The sequence below is a fragment of the Mchenga conophoros genome, linkage group LG3 (genome assembly GCF_057382185.1).
Source record: "Mchenga conophoros isolate Kocher_MC1m ecotype Shallow Benthic linkage group LG3, M_conophoros_male_GT1.1, whole genome shotgun sequence".
Lineage (NCBI taxonomy): Eukaryota > Metazoa > Chordata > Actinopteri > Cichliformes > Cichlidae > Mchenga > Mchenga conophoros.
Window position 1 is genome coordinate 59,247,955 of NC_140528.1, and position 22,394 is coordinate 59,270,348.

A 22,394-nucleotide genomic window follows, 5' to 3' on the forward strand; every position below is an offset into this window, starting at 1 on the left:
ATAAAGTTACAGACTAGCGGTCCTGTTGCTCTATTTTCACCTGTAAAGCAGGACTGGAGTAGGCGGAGGTTTACCCTGGTGCAGGTGTGCCGCGGTCAGTTGAAGAATCCACGAGTTTCTCTGTGAATTTCCCATTACGTCGTTGCGCACTCGGTGCTTGCTTGGACGTTTAGGGTTTTTTTTCGCTGTAAAAAGAAGTTTTCTTCCCACGCACAACGGACGCTAATGTTTTTGTCACTTTTTATGGAATCAAACTCAAAGTAAGGTCAGTACTTCCACGCTTTAAACGCTGCACGCTCATACTCTCTCCCACAATCGATATATGATCCATTGTTGATCTGCACACAGCTGTTGTCACCAACGGCGCACTCGGTTACATCACTGTCATGAGACATTCTCGCAAAAAATCACAGTTTTAGTAACGCAGTAACGCAGCGTTCCTACGGGAAAGTAACGGTAATCTAATTACCGATTTTGCAATAGTAATCCCTTACTTTACTCGTTACTTGAAAAAAGTAATCAGATTACAGTAATGCATTACAAGTAACGCGTTACTGCCCATCTCTGCAGGTGACACTCCCAAAACTAGTGTTTTGGAAACGGTGCTGCTACAGGACCTGTTTAGCTACAAACGTCACCCATCACTATCAGGTAACTTTACATGATTTTTCTGTAATGTTTGGTAATTTAAACATGTCCCTACTATAACATCTATGAAAAGGAGAAGATTTACAGTAATTGTGGCTGGTGATGACTGATAAAAACTATAGTCTGACAGATTATTAATACTTGTTGCTAATCCAATTCCAGCAAAGATCCTGTGTAAAATGTAAATGAAAATGCAATTTAACAATGCCTGTAATCTTAGGTCCTTCAGGCAGCGCTTCATTAAAAGCAGGGATCATGGAAAACACTTCATGAGCTCAGAAATATTTGAACTTTGACATCTTTCTCTGTGAACAGAGTTCTCCATCCACAAATGCGAGTTAAAGCTGTATGAATCAGAGACGAATCCACACTTCAATTCAATTTAATGCAATGTTAGGGCCAAATCACACCACTCATGCGTTTTCTACATTCTATTGTAAATACAATTTGGGTGTATTAGATTTACAAATTATTTATTTGTTTTATCATAAAATTAAAAGTAATTTTATTGATATTTTTTATTTAAAAGCAACATTTTAAAAATAGCCCTAAAAACTAAGTCAGACAGAAAAAGAGTTTAATTCTGAATCACAAAACCGAAAACTTCTAAATCTGAATTATGACAGATGATTCAAAGTGGACTTAAAACACTACATGTATAAAGGCTAATTCACGCCATTGAGCCCTGCCCTCAAAAACTGACATGGATGCAATTCTGTCTGTGAACCTGGATTTAAGACATAACAGTTTTTCTGTCAAAAAACAAGGATGTAGTGTCTACTTTCACTCTCTTATTTTGGAGTTATTGGTTCTGCTATTAGCTATCATAAACAAATGTAGACCTATTGACCACAGCTGACCAACGAATATGGTGACGTTACATTCTGCACTGACAGAAGATGGTGCCGAACATGTTCTAAAAACTTCAAGTTTAAGGACTTATTTCTTAAATCCATTTATGCAGACAGTGTTACAAGGCTCCATGATGTAAATTAGCTTATAAGTTTTTCATGTGTACTTTAATCGCATGCTTAAATGCAAACCTGGAGAGAACTAAGAAAACGTGTGTGTGTGTGTGAGAGAGAAACACAAAAGGAGGAGAGAAAAGTTTTCTTCTTTTCCAAGTAGTACAGAAATTTAAATAAGCAATGCGTGGCACAAATGAGGACAGTGCTATCTATTACCTTTATAATAGCTTTTTTATATATAGCTTATATATAAAAGTGTCTCGAGCCAACTGTTGTTGGGATTTAGCACTATATGAATAAAATAGAATTGAGTCGAACTGAATCTATTTATTGTGTAGCTCAGAGGAAACAAACAGGGTTGAAATCAAACTTGAAACTTGAAGTTGTTAAATTGTTCTTGGATACTTACCAAACAGCTGTGAATGACCATCTGCAAAGTGGAACATAAAATAAATATGTTAAACCAGGGACTGGTTTGCATTAGGAAGCGTGTTTCAAAGAGAACGGAAATATGTGAAAGTTCAACTTGGATCTGTTCTCTAATCATTTATGTCTCGGCACTTTCAGAATTGCTGATGTGAACATTTTGGTGAAAGGTTCAGATTATAGTGATGTGGAATTTGTCAACACATTTTGGTTTCTTACTGACCAAACAGCAAGAGGAAACAAATCTAAACATTTAGTGAAAAAGGAGTTTTATGATTTACACCACCTGACTGTGTACACTAAGTTTAAAACATGTAGTACTATAATGACCAGTTTCAACATTATAACAATATTATAGCTGCAGTGAACATTAGTAACCATTGAGAAAGTTTTATAAACACCAGGGACAACTTTACAGTTATGATCCAGATAATTTCACTGGCCAACAAACCTGTTATTAACCAGTTTAGTAGATATTGTTAAAGGTAAACTAAAACGTCCTCGTTATTGTTACTATTGATTAATAAAGTGTTATTGAATTCAGCACTGCCAGTCACAAGGTAGTTGCTTTCTACTGACTTTCTATTTGTCAGTATAAAAACACTATTACTTGTTTTATTTTGTCTTTTTAAAGTAATATGTATTACTTTTTTCCCTTGGCCTTTAAATCACAATGAGCTTGTACCGCTTTTATTTGTCTTATTTCCTACTCAAATCTTCTCATTTAATGCTTATTTTTCTTAATTTTTCAAATTTCAATGTTTTTTTTTAAATCATGTCTTCCTTCCTCTTTTTGTTATCTTAAATGTACTGCACCTTGGTCAATAGTTGTTTTAAATGAGCTATATAAATAAATTTGACTTTAACTTAGACTACGTAAAAGAAAATTAATGCATTGTAATAATAATGTATTTAATTCTTTGACCTGGTCAGGTGGATTTAAATGAGAGTTCCTTCTTTGATCCATTTTGACTCACATTCCCATGTTGTGTCAGCCTACAAGCAGGTTCACAAGTTTGTTTGTATCTAAAGAACACATTTTTATCTGCAATAGTCTTTAAAGAGGTGCAGTTGAACTTGTAATAAACTACACAATGAGAAAATATTAAATAAAAATAAAACTTCTTTCTCACCTTTGCATAAAAGAATAGTTACCACAGAGAAACAGGAGACAAACAGTTGGAGAGCCATTTCTAACCACACCTGATTTAATTTGACTTATTAAATTCAAATAACCACATGCCAAGCTCCACCCACTGTCATATGCTGTGGGAGTGTCGGGTCGGGTGTGGTCCAGGTTCCTGTTGTCCGTCCCCTGGGGTGGAGTTGGCCTGCTCATCACCTGCTTCCAATTTCCAGGGCTCCATCTAGAGGGTTTTTAAGCCAGCACTGCCTGCCACTCCTCGCCAGTTCGTCCTGCTACCACCCGTGGTAAACTTGGCCTCCTCTGTGCTCGGACTCTGTGTGCCTGGATCGTGGGTTAATGTGTTCTCCGTCTCCTGTATTCTCCAGATTCATCACCCGTCGTACTCACCAGCAGCGCTGGTTCTGTTTCCGTCCCGTTGTACAGTCTGCCCAGAACCCTAGGACCACATCTTCTTCTCAGCCTGCCCTCCAGCCCATACTTCAACTTCCCTGGACACCTTGGAACCTGGACCAGCCTCCCCACACTCTCCACCATCCCTGGAACGCTCCCACGGCAACCCCTTCCCCGCCTAATAGCCGGTGTTTTCAAGTAAGCACAAGACTCTCCTCTAGTACCACTCACCTCTGCCCTTTAATTGGTTCCCATTCAGTAAAACCCTTCTCCTGTGTTTGCAGAAGTTCCCGCCCGTGTTCTCCCTGTGTTCTACGTCCGTTTCTCCGCCCTCGGGCCTCCCTCAGCTCCTGCGAATGATTTCTGTTAGACCCAGTCTTGTTTAAGTTCCTTTTCCTTTCAATAAATTGTACATAGTACGAGCAATTGAGTCTGCTCTTGAGTCCACTGCATCCTTGTTTGTGACACCCACAGGCTGATGTGTGGCCTTCCCATCACAAACAATATACCAAATCAAAGAACGTACCAGTCTTTGAGGACACTGACTTTTTAAATAAAAGCTCTCCATCAGGTAAAAAGCATCAGTAGAAAATTAAATTACTGTTATTGATTACTGATTAACTAAATGACTCAAAAAGGAAAACTATGTGATTGGCTGTGCGTGGACATTGACAGTGGATATTGGAAATTGACACAGTGGCATGCGGTGAATTTTCCCAGTACACGCGCAAACACAGAGCTGAAAATAACTAGTGGTGGAAGCATTTTCAAACCATCCCCTTTAGAAAAGAAACAATAAAACACTACGAAAAACACCTCAGCACGCGTAAAACTATTATTGGACTAATGTGCATAAAATATTAACAGCAAACATCAGCTGAATTAAAAAAGTTGAACATTGTGTAATATGGTTAACTGTCAGTATCTATAGGATATTCAAATATAAGTGAAAAATGTAGGGGAAGTGTTGGCAGAACACAAAAACATACACCGTCTTTATATTTTTTTCTTGTTTGCAATTTGTCTCCCCGCAGCTATGTAAATATGTAAATAGTGAACACAAAAATAAGAATGGGCAAACGGCAAATGGAGAACTAAACTATACTGGGACAACTAAACTACTGAACCTGAACAAGAACACGAACCTGAACATGAAGGAAGACGGAAGATGGTATATGACGGCGACAGCAGGGAGAACACACGAAAGGAACATGGTAGATACACAGACGGACCAGCAACTACAAAGACAGAAGACACGACTTAAAAAAAATGACACATGGAACTAGACCTATACTAAGCAGACACGACCGAAGAACAAATCCTTAAACAAGAACAAACAGACACAAAGAAATCTAATAACAATAATAATAATAGCACCCGAAAACACAACAATCATACAAAAATAAACCAAAACATCAGAACTCAAACTACTGGGTCGAACCGACCCAGAACCGTGACAAAATCACATTTTTAAACACATTCAATTTCCACCTATTACAAGGTTAATGTATAAGGGTTCATGGTTAATCACACAGTCATATCATGTGGTAAGTAAAATAATTAAAATTTACTTGCTCATTTGGAAATTAGGCCAACCCTGTCATGACTGGTGGGTGGTCCGAGCTGGATAGTGTAATGAAAAGTTCGATTCCCGCCCGGTATCCAATAAGGGTCCTGGCTTGACCCCCCCATGCTAAAAGCCGAACTCTGGAGCGGTGCGTCTACGTGTGCAGCTTGGACACAAGCATTTCACTACATGTTGTACACTGTATGACTGTGTATGTGTAACATATGTGTTAAATACTTTTGAATTTCACCCAAAACACATTTTTTTGGATTAAATATGTCATTTTGCATCTCAATCTCCTACCTGTGTCATCTGAGTCTGTGTGCGTTCGTGTGTGTGTGTGCGCTGCGTGGTGACGTAGGCGCGTGCATGTGTGCCCCGGTCACAGCTCCTTTCAGCATGGCCGGAGGTAAGTCACTGCCACGTTGCTCTCAGCTAATTAAAGTTTGTTCAGATCCCAAGCTGCCATGTGAATACAGCCGAACCGCCGCGTTTTTGTTTGTCATTAAGAGACTCATTCGGGATAAGTTTTGTGGAGGGCGGAGTTCACTAATATACACTTATAATGAGTTTTAGCCGAGAACGCAGCTGAAATGCTAGCATGCTAAGTTAGCCTGATCGCTAGAGGCTTGTGAGTGTACTCGCGGCACTCTTTTTTTCCTTCGTCAGGAGAGGTGTACTGGCAGTCGCGTGACACACAGAACAGACACATACCGTATTTTCACGACCATAAGGCGCACTTAAAAGTCTTAGATTTTCTTCAAAAAGTGCGGCGCGCCCTATAGCGCGGTGCGCCCTATGTGTTGTAAGGAGGACGTAGTAGAGAACACCATGAGAACGTTAAAGGGTGAAGTGTGGGCGTTGATCGTATATACCGGGACAATCGCACATACCTGTATAAAAGAACAGGTATGTGCATTATGCAGGACATCGTTGTTTTAACAACCCTGAAAATGGCAAAGAGACACGCTTACGAAGCACAGTTTAAACTGAAGGCCATCAGCTACGCGGAGGAACATGGAAATCGAGCAGCGGCGAGAGAATTTAAGATTAACGAATCGATGGTTCGCAAATGGAGGAAGCTGGAAAACAAGCTCCGGCAGGTCAAGAAAACGCAGCTGAGTTTCCGCGGACATAAGGCGAGGTGGCCCGAGTTGGAGGAAAGACTCGAGCGGTGGATCATCGAGCAAAGAGCGAGCGGGAGAAGCGTTTCGACGGTCACCATTCGGCTAAAAGCAGTTTCACTAGCTGAAGAGATGAACATTGAACATTTCCAAGGAGGTCCGTCTTGGTGCTTTCGTTTTATGAAACGGTGCCATTTTTCCATCCGGACCAGGACTACGGTAGGACCAGGACTACGGTAGCTGGACTACGAAAAGCTGGCCATCTTCCGCTCCTACTGCAGCAAACACATCGGCGACAAAAAAATCCAGCCCAGCCACATCACAAACATGGACGAGGTCCCGCTCACTTTTGACATCCCGGTGAGTCACACTGTGGAGAAGAAGGGGACCAGCACGGTAGCGATACGCACAACGGGGTATGAAAAGTCTTCTTTTACTGTTGTGCTTGGCTGCCATGCTAATGGACAGAAACTGCCGCCTATGGTGATTTTTAAGCGAAAGACTTTGCCTAAAGAGAAGTTTCCAGCAGAAATCATCATTAAGGCAAATGAAAAGGGCTGGATGGATGAGGAAATGATGAAAGAGTGGCTGAGGGAGGTGTATGTAAGGAGACCAGGTGGTTTTTTCCACGCATCACCATCGCTGTTGATCTGTGACTCTATGCGTGCCCATCTCACAGCCGATGTGAAAAAACTTGTGAAGCAAATGAACTGTGAGCTTGCTGTCATTCCGGGAGGCCTGACAAAGGAACTCCAACCGCTGGACATCGGTGTGAACCGCCCGTTCAAAGTAAGGCTGCGAGCGGCCTGGGAGCGATGGATGACCGGTGGAGACCACAGTTTCACTAAGAGTGGAAGGCAGCGCCGGGCGAGTTACGCCACAATTTGCCAATGGATTGTAGATGCTTGGGCTAACATGTCTGCTGGCACTGTTGTTCGAGCTTTCGCAAAAGCCGGCATCGTTTCTGAGGAGCCGCACGGCACGGAAAGCGACTCTGACGGTGAAGACAGTGAACCTGGCATGTTTGATGGAGATTTAGCGCAGCTGTTCAATTCAGACACAGAGGATGAGGACTTCGATGGGTTTGATTGATGATAAAAATGTGAGTACCAAACTTTGTTTTGCTCCTGCTTTATTTTTAAATACGCACACTTGTATGCTTGTGTGTTGTTGATGATGACGATTATTGGTAATAAAAATGTGAGTAAGGTATCGAACTCAGGTTTGCTCCCGCTTTATTTTTAAATACGCATACGGTACTTGTATGCGCCCTATGGTCCAGTGCGCCTTATGTGTGTGTTAAATACAGTAATGGCACACATAACTGAGACTGTGCCTTTTAGCACAGTGCACCTTATGGTCGTGAAAATACGGTATTTCTGTGTTGCAGATGTGCAGTAAAGAGCCAAAGACCCAGCATGTAACAGAGGCCACACATAATAGAGGACACACTCTTGACCTACTGATCTCCAAAGGCCTGAGCATTTCAAAGGTTACTGTGTCTGATGTGGGCCTGTCTGATCATTACTGTGTTTTCTTTGAAAGTAAAATCTCAGCCCACACAAATATATCAACAACAGTGATCACAAAACGGTGTATAACTGAACACAGTAGTGCAATTTTTAACCAGGTCTTCCCATTAACACCTGACCTGTCCAGAGGGTCAGTCAATGAGCTCGTCAATAGCTTCAATGCTAACATGTTAAATGTAATGGACACTATTGCTCCCATTAAGGTGAAGGTTATCTCTGGAAGGAAAAAGTCTCCATGGAGAAACTCCACACTGGTGAAAAATGAAAAAAGAGAGTGTAGGAAAGCTGAGCGCAGATGGAGAAAAACAAACCTCCAGGTTCATTATGACATTTATAAAGAGAAACTTCACAATTATAATTTACAACTGAGGAATGCAAGGAGGTCCTACTTCTCTGACATCATCACTAAAAACAGCCATAATGCTCGGGTCTTATTTTCTACAGTTGACAGGCTAACAAACCCTCCTGTGCCAGTGGCAGCTGAACTTCATTCGACCATGGCCTGCAATGACTTTGCCAAATTCTTCACTGAAAAAATCCAAAAAATTAGACAAGCAATTGGTACATCAACAGCAGATCCAGGATATGTACTGTGTCCACCAAAAAACTGTTTAAACACCATGAAACAGTTTCAACCTATTAACAGCAAAGACCTGGAGGACATCTTAGGTCAACTGAACTCCTCCTCCTGCTGTTTAGATGTCCTGCCAACAAGTTTTTTCAAAAAGGTCTCAAAGACTTTAGAGTCAGACCTGTTACAGATCGTCAACTTTTCTTTATTATCAGGTGTGTTTCCAGAATCACTAAAAACTGCTGTAATCACCTTGTTGTTGAATTGTGCTATACAAATAAACTTGCCTTGCCTTACTGTCTCCTGCCTCTTACTTTCATGCCAGAACACAACGCATTGACGGGCGTAACACATGAACGGGTTACATATGTGCTTGTTGCTGTTCAGTTTGAATTCTTGTTTATCATTAGCCTCTCCTTTTGTTTAATATATAGATTTGATTGTGATGTATTCTGTAGTATCAGTTCTTATTATACTTTGTTACTAGTTACCAGTTGTGTTTATAGAGTTTAATTAGCATTAACAGAGCTCCCCCCATCTCATCCTTCTGTCTTCCCCTCTGCTAAGTTCACTTATGTCCTGTCTGTCTCTTTTTCAGTGCGTTGTTATTCATTCCCCGATTTACATGGGTAGACATTTGTTTCCTGTCTTTTGCATTTAATTTTACTTCTCCTTCTATCCCATTGTTGTTGTCTCCATGATTACTGTTTTTTGTATGAATAATGACATCTTTCCCTCAGTCCTTGCCTTAGTATCCTGTTTATTTTCCTGTCTCGTCCTCTTTGCGTTCTTCAGGCTCTTTTGGGTAATTTCCATCCGTTCATACACTTTGTTATTTTGCTTTTAGTAACTTGGCAACAGTCAAAAGCCTCTACATTTTCCACACAGTCTTTAATCCCTGCATATAGTGACAAATCGAGATAGGGCTGCTCAATTAATCGAATTTTAATCACGATTACGATCTGGGCTTTCAACGATCATTAAAAATGACTGAGGCGATTATTAGCCCCTCCCTCATTTATCCGCGACACCTTAAAGGCCGGTCCGTGAAAATATTGTCGGGCATAAACCGGTCCGTGGCGCAAAAAAGGTTGGAGACCGCTGATTAAGAGGACCCGAGGGAAGCTCGGAAAGCTAAGCAGAAGTTATTTGGAGAGGAGAGTGACTGCTGTTGGTTGAAAAGAGAGGTAAAAAAAAAAAAACTTCAGTGGTGTTGCACACTATTTTATATTATTTTTTAAAGTCATTATTCAATACATTGTTATTGTTAACCCTTTTAAGCCGGTCAGAGCAGCACGCTCCGTTTTGTGTAACTATTTTTAAATCCCTGTAGAACCTGAACCGTGTAAGCTAGCGCAATATTTTTTTTTTTTTTTTTGCATATGAAACCGGAGGAGTTGTACTTACATCTGATGCCATCAGCTTGTCCTCGGTCACGGTTTCGTTCCACATAAAGCTTTGCAAAAATTGCATAAAAAGCGCTTGCAGGAACAAAAACATAATATTCCAGAAACATGCTTTGCCGATCCGATCAGCTGTTCATAACACTTCCCACAATGAAACAGACTCAGCGCGAACTATCGCATGTCCGCCATTTCCTGGCTGAAACCGGAGGTGACGTCATTTTCGCGGAAAATTTAGTTTTTTACTTGTAGGTCTTAAAAACCTCTACTGGTCATGTTTGACTTTTCTGAATAGTTTCTGGGATGCTTAGAACTCTAATTGCACTGCTGGAAATATTTTATTTTGATGCACATGCTGTTTTCTTTGCAAATTTGCATCATCGGATTGTTTTTTGTTTTTCCTGCAGTATATAAAAATTGGTGTATCTCCAAAATAAAACTATGAAGACACTCAAAATAAATTTCCTGTTGTTGTAAACTATTTTTTGCAACTTTTTTGTATTTAAAGTTTTGAGGGATAAACCTCTTAAATTTCTCCAAGTAGAAATATATGTAAAAAAACAAAAACGATTTTCAATTTTTTTTTTGTAGTTTATTGCACTTTTTTGCAATTAATGTAATTACTATGTATGCATTAAGTCCATAGTATTAAAATATGGGCTATAACAGTTGCATAGCAACTTGAAATGCTCCCACAAATGGCACTACAACATGTAAAAAAATAATATAAGCTCTGGCGGACTTGGTTCTATAGTAGGTCTTAAAGGGTTAAATAAATATCGTCAAATAATCGTGATCTCAATTTCAGTGAAAATAATCGTGATTATCATTTTTGCCATAATCGAGCAGCCCTAAATCGAGATATTCCTCAGAGGTGTATTTGTAAGCATATATCATGTACTTCATTATTTTTACACCCCTACTAGCAATAAAGTACCTTATAAAGTGGCTGATGTGTGTGTATAACTAAATATCAAATATGAGTTTTGCTGAATGCTTGTCTGGAAGTTTTTAACAGCTGCTTTTTAGTAAAAAACAAAACAAACAACAACCCTTAAGTTAAGCTAATAATGCTTAGAATTAATTCTTTTGTATTCCAGTTTATTTCACTCTCCCCCTGAACTGTCTTGCAAGTATACACCTCACTGGACTCATCATAACTGAGCATCGAGTTGTGTTAAACAAACACATCTCCTTGTTCTTAAAGAGTCCTTACCTTTAGCAACCATCATCCTTCAGTGCTGAGTTACGTCCTCTAACAGTTTGCATATTTTTTTCCTTTGTCTTTTACTCTCAACACCAACATCCTGATTTAATTTCCCAATGCAAATCTCTGTGCTGTTCTGTGCAATGCAATTCTTAAGATTCTGCTACTTCTCAGTGTCAAGCTGACCCTACTGAATGGAAGACTTCATATTGTCTTACTCTGTCTCCATATAATCCTTCACATATAAAACCTGTTGCTGTACCAGTTTTGTTTTATGACACAATATTCTCATATAACTTGTTTATATAAATACCATTAACAAAAACATACAGACTGCTGTCATAGAAATACAGAGCTGTGTTTCATGGTGAAGGTGAATGTTTTACTCTGGAAATTACAATAAAGGAGATGAAAGAAGATGCCGCAGACGTGTGAACTTAGTTGTATAATGCAGTGAAGACGAGTCGGTGTCACAATGAGACTGGGCCATGTGAAATCACCATCATGTTTGACAGAGGGGAGCCGGGGGAAGGCAGCTGCATTCATATACAAGTTTCGACATGACTTGGAAGACCACGGAGTGTGTACTTCATAGAGCTCAGTGAAATTAAATATAAAAATAACCCATTTAAAATCCTGTCTCTCTTTTTTCCTGCAAGACAAAAAAATGCCCCCTTCCCTGCAACTGCTATAAAACCCCCCCGATGTAGTAGTATTTTCTTTTTATTTATTTTTTGCCAAGAATCAAGTATTTATTCTCAGTGTCTCGGTGATCTCTTATTTCTGCTGGTCACCTGTGCCTCAGTATTATTCCACAACTTAGACACTCACATTACTCACACTCTCATGAAACATACATATAGGGACTTGGGGGTGGGGACACTAAATGGCATCCAGGGGACGAAATGTTTATTCAGCCTCACCTCTGGTGCTGATGCCCACCTCTTAATTTTAAATCCATGTAGACACTGAGGGTTTTCAGGAGGGGCCGTGCTGACACCTGCTGTTATCTGGGCTGTTGGCACCATGTTGGCACCTGGGAGTATAAAGTATGTATGGGGGAGTGTCAGTGTGTCTACTGCATTCATTTCTGTCTGCCAACAGACCCAGGGTCCAGTTCTGTCTGCTGAACTGGGCCCCCTGGGTCTGTTGGCTTCATGTCCTGGGGGGCAGGGCTTTGGCTTCCCACACTAGACGCTTACATGGAGAAACCTTATGAATAAAAGCGTGCTCACACGGACAGGTATACAAACAGGTACACACAAACACGATCACTATCACTCACTATCTTGTATTATTAGTACACAGCAAATCCAGCATGTCCAAATTAACACTGTCGGATTTGATTTCAACACTATTAAAGTGTCTATATGGGTCCACACCAGAGAGTGTTAATTTAACTCTTTTTGGAGAGTTGGTACGTTAACTCTGATTTAGTGTTAAACACCAAATCTGTCTGGAGTTGATAATTTAACACTTGGTGTTAAGAGTTTATATATTAACTCTCAAAGAGTATTTTAGTTTAACTACGTAAGAGTTATCTTCTAATTCATTCTAAAAAGCAGGAATTTTACTGTTCTGAACTTCTAGAAATTTCTTTTGGAAATAAACATTTACTAAAAAGATGCAATGGTTTTTGAAAAACTTTTATTCTGAACTGTGCACCACAATTTCAAAACATTTTCTGAAAGATGTAACAGTATACATGTTCTCACTTTCATTAGAATTTTGTTTATCAAAAGGTCTGACATGGTAAATGCAAATAACAGCATTCTCAACACTTATTTCTTCAATACAATATGCATGTCCTTCATTCATCACTTTGTGGAACTTCAGCGCACTTCTGCTCTCCCCCATATTCCATCTTCACAAGCATATCCTGTGCGGAGATTGAATAAAAATTAGTTGACACTAATTAATGGCACAAATAATCCAGTAAACAATTGCAGCACAGTAAAAAAAAGGAATCCTCTTTGAGCCATTACTTGTGTAAAGTATTTTCCCAAAAGACAAAGACACAGGCAACAGGTAATACTGAACTAAATGTAAAACCTCAACCTTTTTCATTTTTACCTAAACCGTGTGCACAAAACTCTGGAGGGATCTACGTTAACGTAGAATCGAGTCAGGACGTCAGCTATTGCTGTTTGCTCGTTTTTTTTTTATGGGCGATCGTTTTCAGGCTTCAAGTAGCACCATTATACCAACATTTCACATTCTAGACATTGTTTTAGGTGTATTTGACCAAAGGTTTGACTGAAAATTCACATGCAAGCTTTTTTTCCAAGGCTGTGGTATTTGCCCGCAAACAATACCTTTCAGCTAGCTAAAACAGAATATTATGCTATCACCGAGCAACATGGCTAATGCCTTTCACACAGCTTTGTCTCAACTCCAAAGAGCCACAGAAGTAAAAGCTCATAATAATAATTGAAACAATCTTTGAAAAAATGACTTACCAAGCATGGCAAACAACTCAAATATGTAGAGCAAAATGTTCTGAAACGGCTTCACTTCAGCTTCGATTGGAGCCGTGCTGGGGGCGGAGTCTGTGAATTTACTCTGTTGGTGTCATAGCCCCTCTAGGAGTTCAGAGTTAAGAGGTCAGGAGTTAATGTTTCCATTGTAACACCTCCAGATTTGACAGAGAAACACTCATTTTTAACACTCGATTTTAACTACTATCATTTTACACCTCAGAGTTACATTAAAAGAATGTGACTCTACTTAGAGTAAAATTAACTCTACTTTTGCAAGGAGACTATTAACACCAAAAAATTTAACACTTTTGAATTTGCTGTGTACCTAGTGCTATTCAGTAATGTTTATTATTTATTATTTACTGTTATTAATTCATATTTTGGTTGTTGCCTTGGTTTCTCTGCTGTGTTGTTTTCAGCAGTTGTTGAAGCTGATTTTCATTGTTTCTTCTCTCTCACACCATTATCCCCCATCAATAGCAAAACACACTTAGTTTAGTAGCATGGCACTCTTGTAGCAAAAAAGTGTTACATTTTGCTTCATGCTCTGAACGGTAGCACCACCTGGTGGCCAAATATAAAAACTCAAACTTTAAGGTGAGTAGTCCTAAATAAAATTAAATACTATTAAATGTGGGATCAAAAATGTAATTTTTAAGGTTTTTTATTTGGGCCTTTTTTGGCCTTTTGGTCATTTTAGGATAAAATGTGGCGACTTCTCTGTAGCTTAGCCATTTGAAGCTAATTTCTGAAATTGAGACAAAAATTCTATTTAAAAAAAAATATATATATTATCTGGTAAATATGAACTCTATTCATTCAGCACAGCCAAAATTCCATGAACATAAAAAATGGCATGACATGGAAATTTGTGCCACTCCGTAAGAGTGCCCTGCTGACCACCACTATAGCAGTCATAATTCCTACATTTAAAGTCCCTACGCTCACCTCCACATTCCCATCTTTCCTTTTTAACATACCTTCCCTCACTCTCTTTATCTTTGGCCAACAGTAGAGGGTTTCCATCAGCACCCTTGTAGCTAACTGGAGGTGGTCTCTGTCAACCCTGGTCTTAACTGATCCAGTGTAAAAGTGTCCGTGATTATGATCCGCATATTTGATTTGTCCAAGATTTTACAGTGAGTGCTATTCTTAAAACTTCTCTGCCTTGTGGCCAGTGGCCATGGCGGGATTTTCTATGTGAAAAACAGTGATGAGTGAGATTGTACTTTTTGGTTAGGCTATTCTTTATGAACAGAGCTACTGAAGCTCTGAGATTACACACAGAAAGGCTAAGACAGACACAGTGAGTATCAGACAAAGGGCTGCGTATGAATCTGTATGAGTATGAATTCTGGAATGCGAAGCTTTTGCTGTGTTGTAAATAGTTTTGTTGTGAGAAGCCATTTTCTTTTGGAGCCTTTTCTCCTGCTTTTGGTTAGGGAGGCAGGTAAGAAACCTGTATTTTCTTTTGGGGGTTTTGTTTGTTGTTTTGGCCATGCTCACCCTGACGCCCGCTACCTTTTGGGACTTAATAAACTGACTGGATATTGTAAATCTGTGGCAGTTTTTGGTTCGTCTTCCTTGAGAGCAGGGAGTGTGGGGGCATTTTCCTTTTTTTATTATTTTTTATTTTCCTTGTGTCGCACACTGATTTCCCCTGGGCTGGGGTGTAACAAATGTAACATGCTTTTTTTCCACTAATAAAGAGAAAAATATTCAAAGCTTTAATTAATATACAGGTTTGAACTGAAATGGGTCCTAGTAAAACATACAGATGCATTTTATTTGATAGTTTTTCAGTCAATTCTCAAATAAAGTGGTTTGACTTTCAATTCTGACTTTGTGACAGACAGAGAAAAATTATTTACGGACAAGGAAGGTCAAGGAAGATATATTTCCATATGTTTTGTTTTTCATGATGCAAACCAAATGGAAATATAACTTCCTTACATTGAAAATCACTTTCCTTTACCTCAATTCAAAGCAGATGTTAAATTTCATATTTGACTGTAATATTTCTCTGAAGACACCAACTGAACTTGTGTCCTTTGGAAAATCATCACAGAAATAAGTCATCAAACGAGAGAGATTATGTTTGTTTAACAACTAAATGTACCACAACAAAAAACAAGTAAACATGCAGATATCATGTGAAAAGTAAAGATTAAATGAATCACATCAGTATTACAGGCTGTAAGCTGCCTTCATCCATCTATTCAAACAAACAGTGTGAACTATGGAGTACACATCTCTTGTTTTTTGATATCTTTCTTTTCTGGAAGTTTCCACCAGCTCACTTTTAGGTCACCAGTCGTACCTCCCAGCTCATTTTTGATCTGCACAACAGAAAAGAGAATTTAATGATTACACCACAAATTATAGACTGTTATTGTTACATTTTAAATGAAATTTGACATGAAAGAGACACAAAAACTGCTAATAAAGCAGTTTTTCTGGGATCGTTCATTACCCAAGACTGTCTTAAAAACATCTGGAAGGTTTTTTCATTAAAAAACAAGTATAGACACTTTACTAAGATTTCTTAACATAAGTTACCGAATTCATGATGGACTCCATCACAGCTGGGTCTTTCATGTCCACGGAGGAGTCGACAGCAGCCAGATTCACTTTCACCAAGAACTTCTTTGAACTTGCTATTTTCTCACTGGGTGTCACACCTTCTGAGATGACATCTGCCCACGGAGCTGGTAAGATTATAAATTCCTTCTTCATTTCAGTTGTCAGTTCTCTCATTCTCAGACAGATAACACTTAACCTTCTTTTTGTACCAGTTTAACTGATTCATCTTTTGCATTTGAAGACTGTAAGAGTAGTTGTAAATAAATGCTTCATTTACAGTGTTTGACATCTTGTGGATGACCAAAAAATATATATATCTCACCTGAACAGATGACACTAGCGTCTTTAGAATGGTCACAATCATGTACTCCAAATCCACTGTGTTGACACTCAGTTAGAAAGCTTTCATTTCCTGAACAGGTCACTTCATCAAGCCATATTTCTCCAGTTCCTGCACCAAAGTGAGCGTTCTGAGGAGCTTCTAGTGCTGTCCAACAGTTAAACTGTCTGCAAACCACCTGAGCATCATTTAAGTCCCAGCTATTACCACAGACTGTTCCCCAGATGTTATTGTGATAGATTTCTACTCTGCCAGAGCACGTTGTCAATCCAGAGCCAACTAATCTGATGTCTGAAAACAAAACATAGAGACCACAGATTGTTGAGAGAACAATTGGGGAAACCTGAGAGCAAAATAGAGAAGGTAAAAGGTTCAGTGCACAAATGGCAATATTTGATAGGAATTTGAAATACTATTGTAGAACTTGTACCTGGGTAGACAATTACAACTACTGTTGATTTTTGATCACATGCTTTTTTATGTATTAATTTACATTAAAAAAAACAAACATGTATATTAGGCAGACCTTTGCAGCTAAAATGTTATTTTTATATAACAATAATGGATTTACTTTTTCAAAAACCTCCAAAAAATCCTAATGTACTATTCTGATAATGTTAGATGGTTTAAAATACAAACTGATTGATCAGATATGATTTTACATGAAATCCGGAGTAATTAATGCACATAAAACTTGAAAGGGTGCCCTTATTAAGATAATAGGTTTAATATTTTTTAAATGTCATAATACTGCTGTAATACAGCATTACTACATCTCAGTTTAAAATAATTTTTTTAATAGTAGCATTTCAAAATTTCAAAATGTAAATGATCTACTGGCACCGTGAGACCATTTCATCACTTCATGAAAACTGTTATTTATTTTAAACTACAGGGAAATGTTAGTCCTCTTACACTGTGGTTCAGTAACAAAGGTATACAATGATGAGATTGAGTTTTTCAATGACAGCTCTTAAATAATTAGGACACACTTACTTCTTGATGTCAACATTTAATTCTGTTAACGAACAGATCACAACAGAAAACAACGGCCCCTTTATCAACATTTTTGATGAGAAAACTCAAAATTATGTGAAGATTCCTACAATTTGTTATACAAATGAAAGTGAAGTGGGAGGATGGCAACCTGCCATTTCTCTGTGCTTAACACAACCAGGCCCTCTCCTACCTTCGCTGTGCACTCATGCACCTTATAGAACAAATTTTAGAAGAAGTGGCGAAAATTTGGCACAGAAAGCTAACGGAGAAAAGAAAAAAGAAACTCATAAATAGATACAAATTAATCAACATGTTAGCTGTCAGAAATGATGCTGCTGCACCATCAACAGCAGCAAACAGTCACAGGAGGCTGCTGTTAGCACCAGCTGTGGAGTAGTGCAGGAGGAGGGACAGCAGCCCAAACAAGAGAGTAAAGAAGAGACAGAAGAAAGTGTGCGTGTGGTTTTATTTGTTTTTGAGTGATCACAATGGGCTGCCTGGACCAAAAATGCCAGGACCAATTTTTTGTTCCAGTCCAGCCCTGTTGTAAACACTGCATCAAAAAGAAAAAGAAAAAAAAGGTTTTGTTTACAGTATCTGACATCTTGTTGATGACCAAAAATATTTCTCACCTGAACAGATGACACCAGCATCCTGATCGTGTGCACAGTTGTTTGTTCCCCATCCACTGTGCTGACACTCAGTTAGTGAACTTTCATTTCCTGAACAGGTCACATTATCCAGCCATATCTGTCCACTTCCTGCACCAAAGTGAGCCATCTGAGTAGCTTCTAGTGCCGGTCCACAGTTTAACTCTCTGCAAACCACCCCAGCATCATTTAAGTCCCAGCCATCACCACAGACTGTTCCCCAGATGTTATTGTGATAGATTTCAACTCTACCAGAGCATCGAGTCGATCCAGACCCGGCTAATCTGGTGGCTGAAAACAAAACACAGAGAAGCTACGTTGTGCATACAACATACATGATTTGTAATCTTCATCACTAGTTGCCCACATATAGCAGAATTCTAAAAACTTACAATGTAAAAGAAATCAGAAAATTTCAAGGTAAAATAATAACAACAAAACAGGAAAAAATCCATCCATTCGCTTCCACTTATCCTTTTCAGGGTCGCGGGGGGCGCTGGAGCCTATCCCAGCTGTCATAGGGCGAGAGGCGGGGTACACCCTGGACAGGTCGCCAGTCTGTCGCAGGGCCAACACACAGGGACAGACAACCATTCGCACTCACATTCATTCACACCTAGTGACAATTTTGGATTATCCAATCAACCTATCCCCACAAGCTGCATGTCTTTGGACGGTGGGAGGAAGCCAATTGGTAAAAAATAAAGAATTTTCAAAAACTAAAATACTTTGTGCAGCTTTAAATTGCATGACATCTTTGGCATGTTTTACATTAAATATAAGAAATTTACATGTAAAAAAAATCTGAACTTAGCTCAAAGACATCAATTTAGTGCTGCAATACAATTAATCAGGCTTGAACTGCAGAGTATTGTCACTTTGGCTTAATTTTGTAATAGCATGTGAAGAACCTTGAAAGTTTAATAAATATTTAATGTCAAATAATAAAGCAACCATAAGTGAAACTAGTGACTAGATTTATAATTTTAACAGTCTACTGTTGATTTTTGATCACATAAAGTGTAAATAGACATTTTTTGTGTAGATTTACATACTAATTGCTGTTAAAATGTCATTCTCACATATGAAACTAATTGATTTACCTTTTCAAAAATCTCCAGACAGGTCTTATTGAATGTATCATGAATGATCAAATGTCATTTCAGGTGAAATCCTGTATGTTTGATTACTATAAACCGTGAAACATGTGCACTTATTAAGATATTAGGTTGGTGTGTTTTAAAATGTCTTAATGCTGCTGTAATACAGCATAACTACATTACAATGTGCAGTATTTTCATGTAAAACATAGCCAAACATTATTTAAGGCCACACAAAAGAAAGAAAGTACAAACTTTTTAACATCCAACAATTAAACCAAGCTTAGAGAAAAATGTGAACTACAGTGAACACAGCAAGTCCTCGTGGTGCTTGAAACACCTTGGGAAGACCGGTCTTCCCAAGGCAGAATGAAACACTTACCCATCACATGGAAAGGTGGCAGAAGACCTTTCTACTGATGAGACGGTACAAGCAGGCAGTTCAGGTTGGACAGGTACTCAAACTAAGATTAAACTATTTACCTTCTGTTTGTACCTGTTTAACTAGTTAACCCTCCGCATTTGAAGACTGTACGAGTAGTTTTTACAATGACTAAAAATATATCTCACCTGAACAGATGACACCAGCATCCTCAGAATGGTTACATCTATGTACTCCAAATCCACTGTTTGAACACTGAGCTAGAGAACTTTCATTTCCTGAACAGGTCACATTATCAAGCCATATCTGTCCACTTCCTGCACCAAAGTAAGCCATCCGAGGAGCTTCTAGTGCCGCTCCACAGTTTAACTGTCTGCAAACCACCTGAGCATCTTTTAGGTCCCAGCCATCATCACAGACTGTTCCCCAGGTGTTATTGTGATAAACTTCAACTCTGCCAGAGCATCGAGTCGATCCAGATCCGGCCAGTATGATGTCTGAAAACAAAACACAGAGACCACAGATTGTTGAGAGAACATACAGGACTTGTAATATTGATCACTAGTTGCCCACATGAAGCAGAATTATAGAAAGGAAAAGGAAACAATAGATTTCTAAAACAAATTTGAAACATTAGCAATATCCTACTAGCTGGAAAAAGTGACCTAATTTGTAAAAAAAAAATCATAGAAATTAAAAATAAAATATTATTTTTTGTTGCCTTGAATTGGCATGAGATCTTGGGGATTTGGGGGATATTTCATGTTAAATAAAAGAAATACCATAGCGTATTAAAATGTCATTAGCAGCTTTTAATTTTTACCCATGTAAAATCTCTGTGTATCTCTATGTGTTTACTATGTGTACTATTTTTACTGTTTTACAAATTTGAAAACCTTGCACATTTAATCAATATTTGAGACAAATGAGAGAAACAAAAGTCAAAATACAATTGTAGCTGAGTTTTTAAATTGCTACAACCTACTGATAATTTAGATTTTTTTTTATGTGCACATTTTATGTGTACATTTACATAAGTCTTTTATATTAATAGATCTTTACATTTTAAATCAGCGGTCCCCAACCCCTGGGCCATGGACTGGCACCGGTTCATGAGTTGTTTGGTACTGGGCCGCAAGAGTTGAGGCTCAAAATTCATCGTTTTCAGGGTTTTTATTGGCTTTTAGTGTCATTTTTTTTTCCGTTTTTTTTTTTTAGTTAACTTGGTTTCCCTGGGTCTTTTCCCATGCGTTATGAAAAAATCTTCTTTTTTTAGTACCGGTCCAGGTTTTATTTTGTTGTATTTATCCTCAACATCTCAAAGGATGGTCCATGAAAATATTGTCTGACATAAACTGGTCCGTGGCGCAAAAAAGGTTTGGGACTGCTGTTTTGATGTCAACACTTAAAATTCTCCAGAAAATCCTTATTGCACAAACAATTTCATGTTAAATCATGTGTATTGAATGAATATAAACTACATTATAATTATATTATAAGAGTGTTTATATTATATTGTAATGTTTATATTATAAATATCAACACTCATCGAGATACTTGCTTTAAAAAAACATCACAAACAGCTGTTATGCAGAATTACTACATTATATTTACAATTTTCCTTTAAAATATTTTAATGCAGTTTTTAAAGAAATTCCTTTCTTTAAAGCATCTTTGATGACTTTATAATTGTATGCAGTTTCTAACTATTTGTTATGGAAATGAAAGTGTTCTGTGTCAAACGTTTTTAAGGAAACACAGAACCAAAACAGAATGAAAATAAAGAGGGGGAAGAGGAGAAACATTGAGTCCTACAAGATGAACCCTATTGGGCTACTCATTTTAATAATAACCTCAGAAACAGATTCAATGACGGTTGCATATGAGCCTAAAGTGGTGTAGTACGAGCTGTGCTTTTAGCTCCACACCATGCAGATCGATTGCCCCTCCTGAGACCCAGTAATTCATTTTTGTGCACTATAGTACACATTTAGTTTTTGCTTGTACCTCTCATACTCTACTTGCCACTCTTCTAAGTCCTGATGTTTCTTAGAGAGGACAACAGTACCTTTAAAATGATATCACATGTGTGGGGGTGTGGCCTTGCCAATTGTCTTTTTCCCACCTTTTCAAAATGGCTGTCATGCCCACAAGCATATTTTATGGAAGAAAGAAAGGTAAGCATGATATTTACATTTAAAATGTTTTTTTAAATCAGATTTTGATTCATTTTCAAAAATACACATCTAGTAAATAATTTGAGGGTTTTTTTTTAAGAATTAAGCTTATTTAGTTTCACAGAGGAAATGACTAATTTATTAATGTGTACTTTAGTGCACGTCGGGACTTTGTACTTATATTTATTTCACTTTTTCCTAGTAGACAACTCTTTGACAAAGGCAGAGAGAATTCTTAACACAATCATTGAGGGAGATTCAAACATAGATTTTTCAGAAGATGAGAGTCATGTGAGCCAGATAGGAGAGGGTGAGAACCCAGGAGGAGCCACACAAAGATTATCAAGATGCAGTGGCGGATGTAATAGAGAAAGACACAGGGCCACCTGAAATCTGTCATCCTATCTGGTCCAAAACCAACATGTAGGAGAATCTGGAATTTTTGATTTTGAGTTAAAAATAAAATATGGGTAAAATGCAGAAATGTTTTCCACTAAAGTAAAAAAACAAGAGTCGCAATTATAGCTGAATCCATGACACCTGATTGTTTCTACAAGATCACGTCGTTGCTGAAAGTTATCAATGATCTCAATGTGCCAAAAGAACTCACAGTATCTGGAGTTCAAGCTCCTCTTGGCTGAGAAACCAGGGACAAACGTGAACAAGACCTGAATAATACCAGTAATGAAGAGTTCTCTCC

General features: G+C 38.3%; 1 protein-coding gene and 1 long non-coding RNA gene across 2 annotated transcripts in view; both read right to left on the reverse strand.

Moving 5' to 3' along the window:
- LOC146579762 (scavenger receptor cysteine-rich domain-containing protein DMBT1-like) overlaps nt 1-19,521 on the reverse strand; it is a 40,035-nt gene extending 20,514 nt beyond the window's left edge. Inside the window, exons 1-4 of the mRNA XM_085267993.1 lie at nt 19,518-19,521; nt 18,018-18,326; nt 17,750-17,758; nt 16,369-16,677 (exon numbers count right to left, since the gene is read on the reverse strand). Coding sequence (XP_085124119.1) covers nt 16,369-16,677; nt 17,750-17,758; nt 18,018-18,326; nt 19,518-19,521 — 631 coding nt within the window. The remainder of the gene's footprint in view (nt 1-16,368; nt 16,678-17,749; nt 17,759-18,017; nt 18,327-19,517) is intronic.
- On the reverse strand, nt 12,614-13,776 carry LOC146579763 (uncharacterized). Its single transcript, XR_014890722.1, has 2 exons — nt 13,443-13,776; nt 12,614-12,862 (listed from the first exon to the last, which is right to left on the reverse strand). It is a non-coding gene; the product is annotated as an uncharacterized LOC146579763 (long non-coding RNA).
- Nucleotides 19,522-22,394: the final 2,873 nt, after the last annotated feature.